Here is a 14,156-nt window from a genome sequence, read left to right as displayed (position 1 = left end):
AAACACCGAAACAAACAAACTACTCGTTGTAATAGCGGCCGTCTTCAAGAATTCCAATCTGGGTCAAGATCTCCTCATTGTCCGACGTGCTCTCGTGTATGCGAATTATTCGGTCTTTGCTTTTGTCCCAGTAAGTCCAGAACGTATGGGCGCGCTTATATCGGCGAGAACCAGAAGCTACGTCGGTGACAGAGGCCAGATCCTTGAGCAGAGAGAGTTGTGACTTATCATTTTCCTGTTCCTTCGGAGTGCCTACTCTCTCTTTGAGCATAGCGATTGTTTCCTTAAGGTAGTCGTAGCATCTGCGCTGTGCTTCAACATCTGCTGCCGGAACATACCCGGCGCTGTAAGTGAGAAAATTGGCGAGCGGCATTATAGTGGCAATTCTACAAGATCATGAAACGAGAACAAGGCCTTTGTTAAAATACCTACCTTTTGGGACATTATGGCTTAGGCCCAGGGTTAGGTCATCCCTCCTCAGCCCGGATGGTTTAGCCATCCATCATTCGGTCGTCGGTCGGGCTGCGATCCTCTTCCTTTAATCTCCAACCCTTAACCTATATAATTCAAGGGTTTGTGGTTTCTGCATCAGCCTCAGTTAGCTGCAGTTTCAAGCAACTGGACCGCTAGTTGGGGCAGGCTAGAACAGAACCCCACCCACACAGCCAGGCGTAGACCACGCAGTCGAATTCTCTTTCACACAGCAAATTAACTCGCATCTAGATACGATTAAGCTCCAATACCGCTGATCATTGCCCAGCCCTTTCCCTGTATTCTTTGGCTAAGTAAGTACAACGCATTGGTTTCAACTTGACACACTATTTCCGCAAGAGGCTTCAAAACCACAAGCATAGAAACGTTTCTTTTCTGAGACCGCACCATCTTGACTTCAAGTCGAAGTTCCGAGCGCACGCGACAGGGGCACCAAAATCACTCACGATGGATGACTCTAAAAATACAACCGCCATCTTGGATCCGTCGGAAACACCAGCAGCGGCCTCCAATGCGAGCTTTTCGCTCTCCATAACATTCTCGAGCTCTCAAGCACAGCTCGCGACGGTCTCTGTGAGCCCAATCTCATCCGTGGTCACTGGCCTTGAACGGTGTACTAACCAGCAATTCTACCTGGCCACCCCAGAAAATTTCTTTGGCAACACGATGATGTTTGTTTCGTGCGACACAAACTCAACGGAAACAAACAAATTTATGGACGAATTGATTTCAGGCGGCGCCTCATGTGTCGTTTTCTACTCGCGGTACAGCAGCGGATGCACCTTTGACACTTCGAGCCCCGCAAAGTACCGAAAAATCCCTAACTTATTCACAATGCTTTCAACAGGAGCTTCGAGTCAAATATTGACACTGTTGAACTCGAAAAACATTGTTTCTGCCACGATTTCAACTGAGCAAACAAAAACAAGCTCAAACAACGCTCTGGTGGCAGTCTGCATTATCATGGTGATTATTGCCGTAACACTCTTCACTGTCGTCATGATTGGGGTTATTCGATTCCACAGAAACCCCCAAAGATATGGCATCCCAGATGCGCAAGCTCTTGGCTACCGCCCTCCCTATGCCACAAGGGCCCGAGGGTTGGCCAGAGCGGTGCTGGACTCCATCCCGCTTGTCCGGGTTGCGGAGCCAACTCGAGTCGACAACGAGGCCAGCCCTCAAAAGGAGACACCAGAAGAGCCGACAAGAAACTCGCAGGCCGGAGAGCAATTTTTCGAAACCACCAGCGTTTTTTCTAGCACGTCCACTGTCAACACAAAGAACAAGCCCATTGTCAAAGAACAGATGGAAGAAACAACCGTTCCTGTATTGCATCTCACTTTGCCAGAAAATGCTCCTCTTGATACCCAAGTTGCTGCCACATATGTCACGGAAGAGGAGGACCTGTGCCCCATCTGTTTCGAAAAGTTCTACCAAAACGAAATTCTGCGGGAGCTTCCTTGCAAGCACAGATTCCATGCAGACTGTATTGACCCGTGGTTTTTGAACGAGTCTTCAGAATGCCCATTGTGTCGTATCGACTTGGCCCTTATTCAGAATCCAGACCAGGACCCCAGTGAACCAACCACCAGCGCTCATTTGCGTGGTCGTCTCACTCAGCGCTGGCGGAAGCTCGTTCATTCACGCCGCCAGCGGTTTAATCGCCAGCATCGTGATTGACCTTTTTTTTAATTATTTATATACTAGGCATAAATATGAGTCTTTACACTTTCTTTTCATCTGTAGCAGCTCGCAATAGAGATTTTAATACTGGCTCACATCTGGTACAACGACAAACCGTTCGTCTATTTGGCCTAGTCTTGAAACAGTTTCTGGTTCCATGAGGGCAACATCCTCAATTGATGTGACGTTGGCGCCAGTGTACACATCCATAGCCGTATTCCCGATTAGAAGGGTCACTCTACCCGATTCGTGATACTGGAGGGTCCCGATCTGACCCTCGACGATGCCCTTTTCAGAGTCAGTCATTTCATCTGTATTTTCAATTTCGAGAGCGGGCAACTCAAAAAGGTACAGTTTGTCTTCTTCCAGCTCGGGGATTTTATCGAATTCGTCTTGTTCATCCTGCTCAGACCCAGAGACACTTTTTTGAGCTCGGATCGGGAAGAATGGCCGGTCGATTCCAGTACTTCCGACATCCAGCCCTCCATCCTCTAGTTCATAACTCAATGCAGCGTTAGAAGAGGTGGCTGCAGAGTAAGTTCTACTAGCGCTACCGCCTCCGCCGCCTGCTCCGCTGCCGCTGCGACCACTGCGTCGGGGATCTACCGTCGAAGGAGCAGCAAGCGGGCCAGCAGCCTCCGCTCGAGCGCCGTTATTACGAGGTTTACGACGCTGCTGTTGTTCCTGTTTTTTGACATCATTCTTGGGCTCCGGCTTAATTGCAGGTGCAGTGCTTTCTCGATCCTCCTTAGATCGACGACCAACCATGTTGGGGGTGAATCTTCCCCGAGACGGCCTTGACGATCCAGGGCCAGCAGATCCACGCCCACTCAGGCTCTCAAGACGGCCAGGCTTGGGCGAGTCATTAGGCTGATTGGACTCTTCGGCCATGGCTGAAAAAAAAAAAATACGGACTGTCCTAGCTTGACTAAGTCGAGGAGGACACTTTTGGTAACTGGTGTGCAATTACGGTGGAACCGAGTTCAAGAATACCGCCGAATCGACGAGCTACTAGGCACAGAAGCAGAGACCTGCGGCCGAATTTTCAGAAAAAAAATACCAGCTCCACCTGCTCGATTCAACCCCCCCCACTCATTGTCCAGCACCGGCATTTAATAACCCGTTAGTCAGCTGGGGAAGGTCTTCGTTGCGTTCGCTAGCCAGGTTTTTTTTTTTGGTCGTCCCCAGTTAGAACAACGTTTAGCAAACTTGGAAACAAGCACACGGAAAAGAACGCAGACTAATTGTGCAAAACAGGAATATAATGGGCCGAGGACGAGTAGCTGTGGACAGCGACACCCAGAACTGGACGTTCAGCCAGTGTTTTGGCGATAAAAGTGATATTGACAGTATTACGGAAAGCGATGTTATTAGTGCCGCCGAGTTTGATCATTCAGGCGACTACCTAGCCACGGGTGACCGCGGTGGGCGAGTAGTCCTGTTTGAGCGACAGGATGGTGGCAAGATGGCGAACTCAGAGTACCGGTTTTTGACTGAATTCCAAAGCCATGACCGAGAGTTCGACTACCTCAAGAGTCTTGAGATTGAGGAGAAAATCAACCAGATCAAGTGGCTGAGACGGCAGAATAATGCCCTGTTTCTTCTATCCACAAACGACAAAACCATAAAGCTATGGAAGGTGTTTCAGAAGAATTTGCGGGTGGTGGCGGAAAACAACGGCACTGACATCCTGCCTCCGGAGACCTTTCTAGATATGAAGCAGCTGCACCTGCCACGCATGAATTTACACGACACGATCATTGCCACGACCCCCCGTCGCATCTATGCCAATGCGCACACTTATCACATTAACTCGATCAGTCCTAATAGCGACAACGAAACGTTCTTGTCAAGTGACGATCTGCGGATTAATTTATGGAATCTGGAAGTTGCAAACCAAAGCTTCAACATTGTGGATACCCGGCCGGCCAGTATGGAGGAGCTGACCGAGGTCATCACGGCCACTGAATGCCACCCTACAAGTTGCAACTTGTTCATGTATTCAACCTGCAAGGGCAATGTCCGACTGGCAGACATGCGAGAAAGAGCACTGTGTGACAACTATGCCAAAGTATTTGAAGATACTTGGGACCCACTGCAGGACTCGTTCTTCACTGAAATCACCTCGTCAATCTCGGATATCAAATTCTCCCCCGATGGACGGTATATTATTGCTAGAGATTTCATGACAGTGAAGATTTGGGATATCAATATGGACCACCAACCGGTCAAAACAATTCGAGTTCATGAAAACATTCGCAACATGCTCTGTGCGACCTATGAATCAGACTCGATCTTTGACAAGTTCGAAGTGGTGTGTTCGGGTGATTCCAAGTCGATCATGACGGGATCCTATTCCAACAACTTCCAGATTTACAACAATGCTCTGTTACCAGACCACGAGGAGACTGTCGTGTCACTACAGGCAGATAAGAATGTGTTCCGGAGCAAGCGAAGCGGGTCACCCAAATCCAAGGGCCGGTCGCGTGTGAATATGATGCGACGTCCCCGCAAGCAGGTTGATTTCCGCAAGAACATTCTGCATTTGAGCTGGCACCCTTACGAGAACACCGTCGCCATTGCCGCGACCAACAACCTCTTCGTGTTCAATGCACCCTCCTGATGGCAAATTAGTCTCCACCCTGAGCCGCTGGCCGTTTCGAGGGTGCCCGGTAACTAACAGCAGAACCAAACAAAACAGCAAAAAAAACTACAAGCAGGATCAAAAGCCTCCTCCTCCTCCTGATCACCAGCCCTGCATATGGCCACTGGCCCGTGACAAGAGTATATATATGATGCGGGCAGCGATCGATTAAAGATAAAACTAAGACGAGTCAGTAAATAAAACTAGAAAGCTACGACTAGTTGTTCTTGTGGTGGTTGGCCCAGCTCCAGAACAGGGTCTTGTCACCGTCACCCCAGAAGAACTTACGGGAGCGGACGTTCTGGTACTCGAACTCAGTAGGCCATGCGTCGTCAGGCTGCTTGGATTGAACCTTGACGTGGGACAAATGGCTAGACTCACGACCGTAAACGTACCAAGCGCAGGCAGCCATCACGGGAACGCAAGCGAGGGAGATGTTGCGCCAGGTATTAGCAGAGTGTTTGCCGTGGTTGGTGGTCTGCTCATAGGTCTCCTTGAAAGCACGAGCACGCTCGGCGTTGGGCTGGTATACGAGACGGGAGTTGAAACGCTTGAATACAAGATTGCCGACGGCGGATCGACGATACATGGTTATAGTGTGTGTGGTTACAGAAAAAAGCTTGGGATTGGTTGGTCATATTAAATGTATGGGGTGATTAATCTGGACATCACGTGAACACTACCCTGCCGCGAGGGCCCTTTCCCCCCAGCAATAAAAACCGCAGCTGGGGGGTGTTAGAACAAAGTCCTCCCTCCCAGCTAGTCCCCCAAACTACGGACGAGGTTGTCCCAATGGCTGTCGCAAGCAGCTCGGGCAAGGGCATGCACTGAAAAATTCAAGGAGTGGGGTTTTACGCATGTTCAAAGGGCAAGACTGCCCGGAACGCAAAACTGATGAGCAGGGATAAATTGGCCAGGAAGCAGTCAATTGTGAAACCTCAAAAAAGCCTGCTATTTCGCGGCCCCGGCCGGAGCCAGGCGCCATTACTACGGCAACCCAACCCGGTTTGACCAATCGGCGGTGCGCGGATCTTACCCGGCAGTTTGGGAATGATGACCTATTATATTCGAGTATGCCCTAGCCTTTTTCACCCGTCTCGCAGACACATCTACAAAATGTTTAGATCCGCCATTCGCCAATCTACTCGTCGCGTGGGCGCAGTGGCTCTTGGTCGTGCCGCAGCTGTCCCCCGTGCTGCCCGTGGCTACGCCAAGGCCGCCCCCACCGAGATTTCGTCCATTCTTGAGGAGCGCATCCGCGGTGTCAACACCGAGGCCTCTCTTGATGAGACTGGCCGTGTCCTGTCTATCGGTGACGGTGTTGCCCGTGTTTTTGGTCTTAACAAGATCCAGGCCGAGGAGCTGGTTGAGTTCTCCTCTGGCGTCAAAGGTATGGCTCTGAACTTGGAGGCCGGCCAGGTCGGTATTGTGTTGTTCGGTTCCGATGCCTTGGTTAAGGAGGGTGAGACCGTCAAGCGCACTGGTGCTATTGTCGATGTTCCCGTTGGTCCTGAGTTGCTCGGCCGTGTTGTCGACGCCCTCGGTAACCCCATCGATGCTAAGGGCCCCATCAACGCCAAGGAACGTCGCCGTGCTCAGCTCAAGGCTCCTGGTATTTTGCCCCGCCGCTCCGTCCACGAGCCCATGCAGACTGGTCTCAAGGCCGTCGACGCCCTTGTGCCCATCGGCCGTGGCCAGCGTGAGTTGATTATTGGTGACCGTCAGACCGGTAAGACCGCCATTGCTCTCGACACCATCCTGAACCAGAAGCCCCTCAACGCCGGTAACGACGAGTCCAAGAAGCTTTACTGTGTTTACGTCGCCGTTGGTCAGAAGCGTTCCACCGTCGCTCAGCTTTCTCAGCTTCTCGAGGCTAACGATGCCCTGAAGTACACCATCATTGTCAGCGCTACCGCCTCTGAGGCCGCTCCTTTGCAGTACTTGGCTCCCTTCTCTGGCTGTGCCATGGGTGAGTGGTTCCGTGACAACGGCCGCCATGCTTTGATCATCTACGACGATCTTTCCAAGCAGGCCGTCGCCTACCGTCAGATGTCTCTGTTGCTGCGTCGTCCTCCTGGACGTGAGGCTTACCCCGGTGATGTCTTCTACCTGCACTCACGTCTTCTTGAGCGTGCCGCCAAGATGTCCGATACCTACGGTGCCGGCTCTTTGACCGCTCTTCCCGTCATTGAGACCCAGGGTGGTGATGTGTCTGCCTACATTCCTACCAACGTTATTTCCATTACCGATGGTCAGATCTTCTTGGAGGCTGAGTTGTTCTACAAGGGTATCCGTCCCGCCATTAACGTCGGTCTTTCCGTCTCTCGTGTCGGTTCCGCCGCCCAGGTCAAGGCCGTCAAGCAGGTTGCCGGTTCCTTGAAGCTGTTCTTGGCCCAGTACCGTGAGGTTGCTGCCTTCGCCCAGTTCGGTTCCGATTTGGATGCCTCTACCAAGCAGACTCTTACCCGTGGTGAGCGTCTTACCCAGTTGCTGATCCAGCCCCAGTACCACCCTCTGCCCGCCTCCGCTCAGGCTCCCGTCATTTTCGCTGGTGTTAACGGTTTCCTCGATAAGATCGAGGTCAGCGAGGTCCAGCGCTACGAGGCCGAGTTCCGTGAGTACTTGTCCGTCAACTACAAGGATATCATCGAGGCCATCAACAAGACTGGTGAGCTCACCAAGGAGAACCTTGATAAGTTGCGCAAGGCCACTGAGGAGTTCACTTCTTCTTTCAAATAGATAGCTGAGACGCTTTTTGTAGTAACCAGGTTATTACTTGTTGAATGAATCACAATTTTCTCTCCATTAATTTTCTTCGTTGCTCCAATACCACCACCAGCTTTACTGTGTAGCACTAGATATCTTTGAGCTTAAGTAATCGAGGACGTTGAGAGATCAGCATTCGACAAAAGGCAGTTGAAACCAGAAGCTACATTCTCTTTCGTTTCCTAAATTTTCGCTTGCGTGTCAAATTGAGTCGTACGTCGACAAATACACCAAGCTTTGGCATAGTATATCCACGTACCCAGGATTATTCAAAATTTCTCAAGACTGAGACTTTAACTGTCTGCTGATCTAGACTAGTTAGAGCAAACATACCTTAGATCAAACAATTTTATTACTCCAAGCGCGACCATAACATTGCAGGCTTCTATTTCCTTATTAAATCTCCGTATTTTAGCAGGCTAGATTTGTACTGGGATTTTGATTTGGGGTACGATTTTGACAGATAGATTTGTACCAGACTTCCAGCGAAGTTCAAAGCGTTGATAAATGCCTGTTCCTCAACACCGACACCGACACAACAAGATCCGTCGTAGATTTCCAAACAGATATAGTATATCCCAACAAATGTAATATGTGCGAAGCCATTCAAGTATTTTTACTTTGTTTTAATGTATTGCCTTCTCGGAAGCTTGCTTCAACTCCAAACATTCGCGAGAGGCGACTGAAATTGATCAAATAAAACATTGAACATGGGATAGCACTGTAACGGGTCATTCTACATGGTATCTAAGGTCAAAAGTGAAGGTCTTGTGATCGACCCCATTTTTAGGACTAGAAAAAATTTCTTGGTATCTACACCGTGACGATTCAAACCCGTCTACATCCATCTGGAGCCCTATCGTGTTAAAATCCGATGATTCACAGTTACACAAGTCGCTTCTGAAGCCCACTTAGACCACCAACAGCTGTTTAATCCCTTAGAAGCGCTAACTGAAACCAAGTGACTGTTAATAGTAGACTTTAGTGACATATCCCCTTTGCCCGCATAGTCAGATAAAATTCGAAAAAATTTCCGAGCTTTTGGGTGTACTCGGGAAGTTCGGAAATTCTTTAAATTAGATACATCGAGCAAGCGAGGCTTTGTGGCCTGTATCGATTACCTCTTCCATAACGGCTTTGAGTTGCTCTCGAATGGATTTATCTTGAGAGCAACAGGCGAAACCCATCAATCCATAACCGACAGGGAAAACATCAGTGTCAAATTAGGTGAAGAAAGTAATACTTCTACACTGCCTTACTTCTACACATCCACTGCATCAAATTATAAGGATCTGCACCTGTGAGGGGACACAGTTTGTGTGTGACGCACTACCTTTGCGTGGAATTCTAGAGCTGTGGCACAAGATGGTCTAAGCCAAGAATATTGGGACTGAAAACCGTTTGTAAGATGATACGTCGAAAATCTAAACTTTTCAGCGTATGAAGCTGGTGTGCAACTGATCATCATATAGAGCTCATCGATTGCTCATGCATTTTCGGAGTAGGGTTACGCAGATGTATGCGCCTGCATGCCACCTCAAACATGGTTTTGTCCTAATTGTCAAGTTAATTTCAGTTTTTGAGTATAGTTTCATGTTTTTACATGACCTGATTGATGTGGTACTGATCTCATAACGTTCTAGACGCGTCACCGGCGAATGAAGCCGGTGTCTAGCGTTTTACCAGTGAGATAACCAAGTCCTTACAACGCTTCTCACGGCTCTAACGCCCGATGTGGGACAATTTGACGATCAGGTTTGGTTGTACATGTTTAGGAGGAACAGCGTGATATATATTTAAATCAAATATGTTTTTTGTTATCCGCTTAGTTGGGTCGTATGAGAACTGGAGTCCAGCGGTAAGCGTCAACGACGTTGAACCTTGCAGGAAAGACTTGCATATTGTTTGTATACGCATGACCATCGCTTTGATTATGAAAAAGTCCCTCACCGTGATCCAGCGCCACTGAGACCAGGACTTTTGGAACACGCCAATTATTGGCACATGTGGAGCAAATGGATGGTGGTTTAGCAAAAGGGCTTCTATACACCAGGTTAAGCACTCCAAGTCGTACTTTGTGTTGGAGTCTCACACATCTTCCAAGCTCTAAAATCTATAGCTACTATATGTTATTTAGTTCCACCTTTGCAGCTCGGGGGGGAGGCGACTTCGAAGCGCGCCCTACATGCATATGCACAAGGCACATCACTTACGCAACCGAGTCGCTGTCCTCAAGTATAAATAGCATTGAAATCCCCTCTCCAAACCACTTGCATCTACTTGAGAAATGGTTGAGCGTACTATCAAAGGAAAAGTTGCTTTCATCACTGGCGGTGGTAAGAACCTCGGTGCTCTTATTGCCAAGGACTTTGCATCCAAGGGCGCGAAAGCCATTGTTGTTCACTATAACTCAGCTTCGTCCAAGACTGAGACAGAGAAGACCGTTGCTGAGCTTGAGAAACTTGGTACCAAGGCTGTTGCTCTGCATGGCGATCTGACCACTGCTGCTGCAATCACCAAGTTCTTTGAGGATGCTGAGAGAGCTGTTGGCAAGCCCGACATTGCCATTAACACAGTCGGAAAGGTGCTCAAGAAGCCCATTATCGACACCACTGAGGCTGAGTTTGACGAGATGTTTGCTGTCAACACCAAATGCGCCTATTTCTTTATCAAGGAGGCAGGCAAGCGCCTGAACGACGATGGCTGCCTTATCACCATCGTCACTTCGCTGCTAGGTGCTTTTACCCCGTTCTACTCCACCTATGCTGGCTCCAAGGCTGCGGTCGAGCACTTTACTCGTGCTGCGTCCAAGGAGTTTGGCGAACGCGGTATTTCGGTCAATGCTCTTGGCCCCGGCCCCATGGATACTCCGTTCTTCTACCCTCAGGAGTCTCCTGAGGCCCAAGCTTACCACAAGACTGCTGCCGCTCTGTCCTCCAAAACTCCTTCTGGTCTGACTCACATTGAGGATATTGTGCCTTTCGTTTCGTTCCTGGCTTCCGATGGCTGGTGGCAGACTGGCCAGACTGTCCTCATCAATGGTGGCTACACTACTAAATAATATCCTATCTCTATTGGGATGGTTATTGGCTCCAAAAATAAAACACGTAGGATTCCGTATATATATCAAGTTAGGTGATTGACATTTACCTCCTTCAGTATGGATAGCTGCTGTTGAGCGCCTCTGAAGCCTATCATTTTCAGGCTCAACTGGGCCCGTCTAGACTGGGTCCAACCGCATGCTACATGAAGTTGAAACACTTTCGAAGTTGTCTGATTTACGCATGATCTTTGATCTCTTAAATATAAATTCACCCAGTTTATGTATTGTCACTATCAAATCTGTAAAGAGCTTTCCGTCATCTTAGATGAAGCTCGAATAGTCAGGCACACATACTGAGAGCGCGCTCTATCGCTCTACCCCTCTATTGCGTATTTATGTTCTGTCTTGATCTCCTCCTTGGGCTCATGCAAATGAGAGCATACGAAGACCACTTGTGATGGCCAATCGACGCATATATTGAAACAAGGGTATCCTGAGCAGGCCAACGGCTACGGCACATTTGGATAGGTTAAAGCTTTGGACGATTTTTTGCAGCCTTATGATTTTGATGCATCTGTTATCTTCGACACAGAGTTCTCGCTTAACCAATTTATGTCAGTGTAAGAAACGAGGAGACTAACTGAAGCAAAACAAATTTAAAGGCATATATGCCCCAATATAATGTGGTAACAAGTACATAGCATTCAGAATTAATTAGTACCACTGCAAACATTTTGTCGGAAGAAACAATCTGTTCGAAACAGTTTGAAAATTTTTAAATGACAAAATAGATAGAGAAACACATATTTCTTGAAATATCCAAACAAAACACTCAGAAACTTGGGAAGTTCTATTACTGCGCGATCTAGTCAGCTGAAAAACGCCAAGTATGAAGCATGTGCATGAGTCAGTAAGTAGGTACGATCACAAAAGTTTGACTTCAATAATGCCAAAATGACCTTCATGAAAAGAAAATAAAAGCTTGAAAAAGCAAAAGATGAAATCGGAAACGGTCAGTCTGGTTTCTTTTCAAACGCAGCCTAGTTTGGTTGTGAAAAGAGTTGATTCGTTTAACGACGAAATCTCAAGCACAACCTTACAAAGGTGTTAACCTGAAGGGTCTTTACAAGCACTGCGCTATGTAAAGCACTGATGGGTTCTGTGGATTACTAGCCGATGGCAAGAATTTACAGGAAAACACTCGGGGGCATACTGCTACAGATAGCCGACATTGGTCGTGATTTGTAGACAGAAACCTCCTCTCAAGTTATTGATGCTAAGCTTTGCTTAGCGGACTATAACTGAGGAACTCAAAAAGGCAATTGGATGCAGTTGATGTGTTGGCAGTGTAACAACTGACAGTGCAGAGACTGGGTGGAAACACGAACTTTGAAAAACTATGTTTCTTCGGAAACTAGGCAGTCTCTTGACTGTTGAAGATAGTTATCTGGTTGATCCTGCCAGTAGTCATATGCTTGTCTCAAAGATTAAGCCATGCATGTCTAAGTATAAGCAATCTATACAGTGAAACTGCGAATGGCTCATTAAATCAGTTATCGTTTATTTGATAGTGCATTACTACATGGATAACCGTGGTAATTCTAGAGCTAATACATGCGTAAAATCCCGTTTGGGATGTATTTATTAGATAAAAAACCAATGTCTTCGGACTTTTTGGTGATTCATGATAACTTCTCGAAGCGCATTGCCTTTGTGCTGGCGCTGGTTCATTCAAATTTCTGCCCTATCAACTGTCGATGGTAGGATAGAGGCCTACCATGGTATCAACGGGTAACGGGGAATTAGGGTTCGATTCCGGAGAGGGAGCCTGAGAAACGGCTACCACATCCAAGGAAGGCAGCAGGCGCGCAAATTACCCAATCCTGACACGGGGAGGTAGTGACAATAAATAACGATACAGGGCCTTTGGTCTTGTAATTGGAATGAGAACAATTTAAACCACTTATCGAGGAACAATTGGAGGGCAAGTCTGGTGCCAGCAGCCGCGGTAATTCCAGCTCCAATAGCGTATATTAAAGTTGTTGCAGTTAAAAAGCTCGTAGTTGAAACTTGGGATTGGGAGTCTGGTCCACCTCACGGTGCGTACTGGAACTTTTGATTCTTTTTGCCTGGACGTCTGTTGCGTTTAATCGCGTGGCAGAAAGGTCAGGCCATTTACTGTGAGAAAATTAGAGTGTTCAAAGCAGGCGTTTCGCTCGAATATATTAGCATGGAATAATAGAATAGGACGTATGGTTCTATTTTGTTGGTTTCTAGGACCGTCGTAATGATTAATAGGGACAGTCGGGGGCATCAGTATTCAATAGTCAGAGGTGAAATTCTTGGATTTATTGAAGACTAACTATTGCGAAAGCATTTGCCAAGGATGTTTTCATTAATCAAGAACGAAAGTTAGGGGATCGAAGACGATTAGATACCGTCGTAGTCTTAACCGTAAACTATGCCGACTAGGGATCGGATGGGTAGTTATTTTAGCTCATTCGGCACCTCGTGAGAAATCAAAGTTTTTAGGTTCTGGGGGGAGTATGGTCGCAAGGCTGAAACTTAAAGGAATTGACGGAAGGGCACCACCAGGAGTGGAGCCTGCGGCTTAATTTGACTCAACACGGGGAAACTCACCAGGTCCAGACACAATAAGGATTGACAGATTGAGAGCTCTTTCTTGATTTTGTGGGTGGTGGTGCATGGCCGTTCTTAGTTGGTGGAGTGATTTGTCTGCTTAATTGCGATAACGAACGAGACCTTGACCTACTAAATAGCTGGGTCAACAATTTGTTGAGTATCAGCTTCTTAGAGGGACTATCGGAGACAATTCGATGGAAGTTCGAGGCAATAACAGGTCTGTGATGCCCTTAGACGTTCTGGGCCGCACGCGCGCTACACTGACGCAGCCAGCGAGTACATAACCTTGTCCGAGAGGATTGGGTAATCTTGTTAAACTGCGTCGTGCTGGGGATAGAGCTTTGCAATTTTTGCTCTTGAACGAGGAATTCCTAGTAAGCGCAAGTCATCAGCTTGCGTTGATTACGTCCCTGCCCTTTGTACACACCGCCCGTCGTTACTACCGATTGAATGGCTTAGTGAGGCCTCCGGATGCGAATTCACTTGTGGGCAACCGCAACGAAGTCGCAGAAGCTGGACAAACTTGGTCATTTAGAGGAAGTACAAGTCGTAACAAGGTTTCCGTAGGTGAACCTGCGGAAGGATCATTATTGAGATTCATATTACACCTGTGAAACAATTAAATTGCTTGGCCGAAAGGCCAATGTAACAAAAACTATTTTACCTATTATATCTGAAAAAACGAAATCAAAAGTTTCAACAACGGATCTCTTGGTTCTCGCATCGATGAAGAACGCAGCAAAGCGCGATAGTTAGTGTGAATTGCAGACGTGAATCATTGAGTTTTTGAACGCACATTGCACCTTCTGGTATTCCGGGAGGTATACTTGTGCGAGCGTCATTTCATCTTCATAAAGCGATTTATGTGTTGGGGCTGTAGCCAGC

At 47.7% G+C, this 14,156-nt stretch overlaps 7 protein-coding genes across 7 annotated transcripts; 4 read left to right on the top strand and 3 right to left on the bottom strand.

Annotated features, from left to right (window-relative positions):
- Positions 1-19: 19 nt before the first annotated feature.
- On the bottom strand, positions 20-373 carry B9G98_01885 (hypothetical protein; the record flags this gene model as incomplete). The annotated part of the gene is made up of 1 exon (XM_024808442.1): positions 20-373. The coding sequence occupies one exon, from the start codon at positions 371-373 to the stop codon at positions 20-22; it is 354 nt and encodes a 117-aa protein (XP_024664210.1).
- Positions 374-939: 566 nt separating this feature from the next.
- B9G98_01884 (hypothetical protein) lies at positions 940-2,172 on the top strand (the record flags this gene model as incomplete). The annotated part of the gene is made up of 1 exon (XM_024808441.1): positions 940-2,172. One exon carries the CDS (start codon positions 940-942, stop codon positions 2,170-2,172), a length of 1,233 nt encoding a protein of 410 aa, XP_024664209.1.
- Positions 2,173-2,256: 84 nt separating this feature from the next.
- On the bottom strand, positions 2,257-3,066 carry B9G98_01883 (hypothetical protein; the record flags this gene model as incomplete). The annotated part of the gene is made up of 1 exon (XM_024808440.1): positions 2,257-3,066. One exon carries the CDS (start codon positions 3,064-3,066, stop codon positions 2,257-2,259), a length of 810 nt encoding a protein of 269 aa, XP_024664208.1.
- A 373-nt stretch (positions 3,067-3,439) lies between these two features.
- B9G98_01882 (Protein phosphatase PP2A regulatory subunit B) lies at positions 3,440-4,798 on the top strand (the record flags this gene model as incomplete). The annotated part of the gene is made up of 1 exon (XM_024808439.1): positions 3,440-4,798. The coding sequence occupies one exon, from the start codon at positions 3,440-3,442 to the stop codon at positions 4,796-4,798; it is 1,359 nt and encodes a 452-aa protein (XP_024664207.1).
- Positions 4,799-5,036: 238 nt separating this feature from the next.
- On the bottom strand, positions 5,037-5,408 carry B9G98_01881 (Cytochrome c oxidase subunit 6A, mitochondrial; the record flags this gene model as incomplete). Its single annotated transcript, XM_024808438.1, has 1 exon — positions 5,037-5,408. The coding sequence occupies one exon, from the start codon at positions 5,406-5,408 to the stop codon at positions 5,037-5,039; it is 372 nt and encodes a 123-aa protein (XP_024664206.1).
- A 527-nt stretch (positions 5,409-5,935) lies between these two features.
- On the top strand, positions 5,936-7,558 carry B9G98_01880 (ATP synthase subunit alpha, mitochondrial; the record flags this gene model as incomplete). The annotated part of the gene is made up of 1 exon (XM_024808437.1): positions 5,936-7,558. The coding sequence occupies one exon, from the start codon at positions 5,936-5,938 to the stop codon at positions 7,556-7,558; it is 1,623 nt and encodes a 540-aa protein (XP_024664205.1).
- Positions 7,559-9,872: 2,314 nt separating this feature from the next.
- On the top strand, positions 9,873-10,646 carry B9G98_01879 (Short chain dehydrogenase mdpC; the record flags this gene model as incomplete). The annotated part of the gene is made up of 1 exon (XM_024808436.1): positions 9,873-10,646. The coding sequence occupies one exon, from the start codon at positions 9,873-9,875 to the stop codon at positions 10,644-10,646; it is 774 nt and encodes a 257-aa protein (XP_024664204.1).
- Positions 10,647-14,156: the final 3,510 nt, after the last annotated feature.

This window comes from Wickerhamiella sorbophila (genome assembly GCF_002251995.1).
Source record: "Wickerhamiella sorbophila strain DS02 chromosome Unknown contig3, whole genome shotgun sequence".
Taxonomy (NCBI): Eukaryota; Fungi; Ascomycota; class Dipodascomycetes; order Dipodascales; family Trichomonascaceae; genus Wickerhamiella; species Wickerhamiella sorbophila.
The sequence above is the reverse complement of the archived record's forward strand: the minus strand, read 5'-3'. Positions and strand labels throughout refer to the sequence as shown.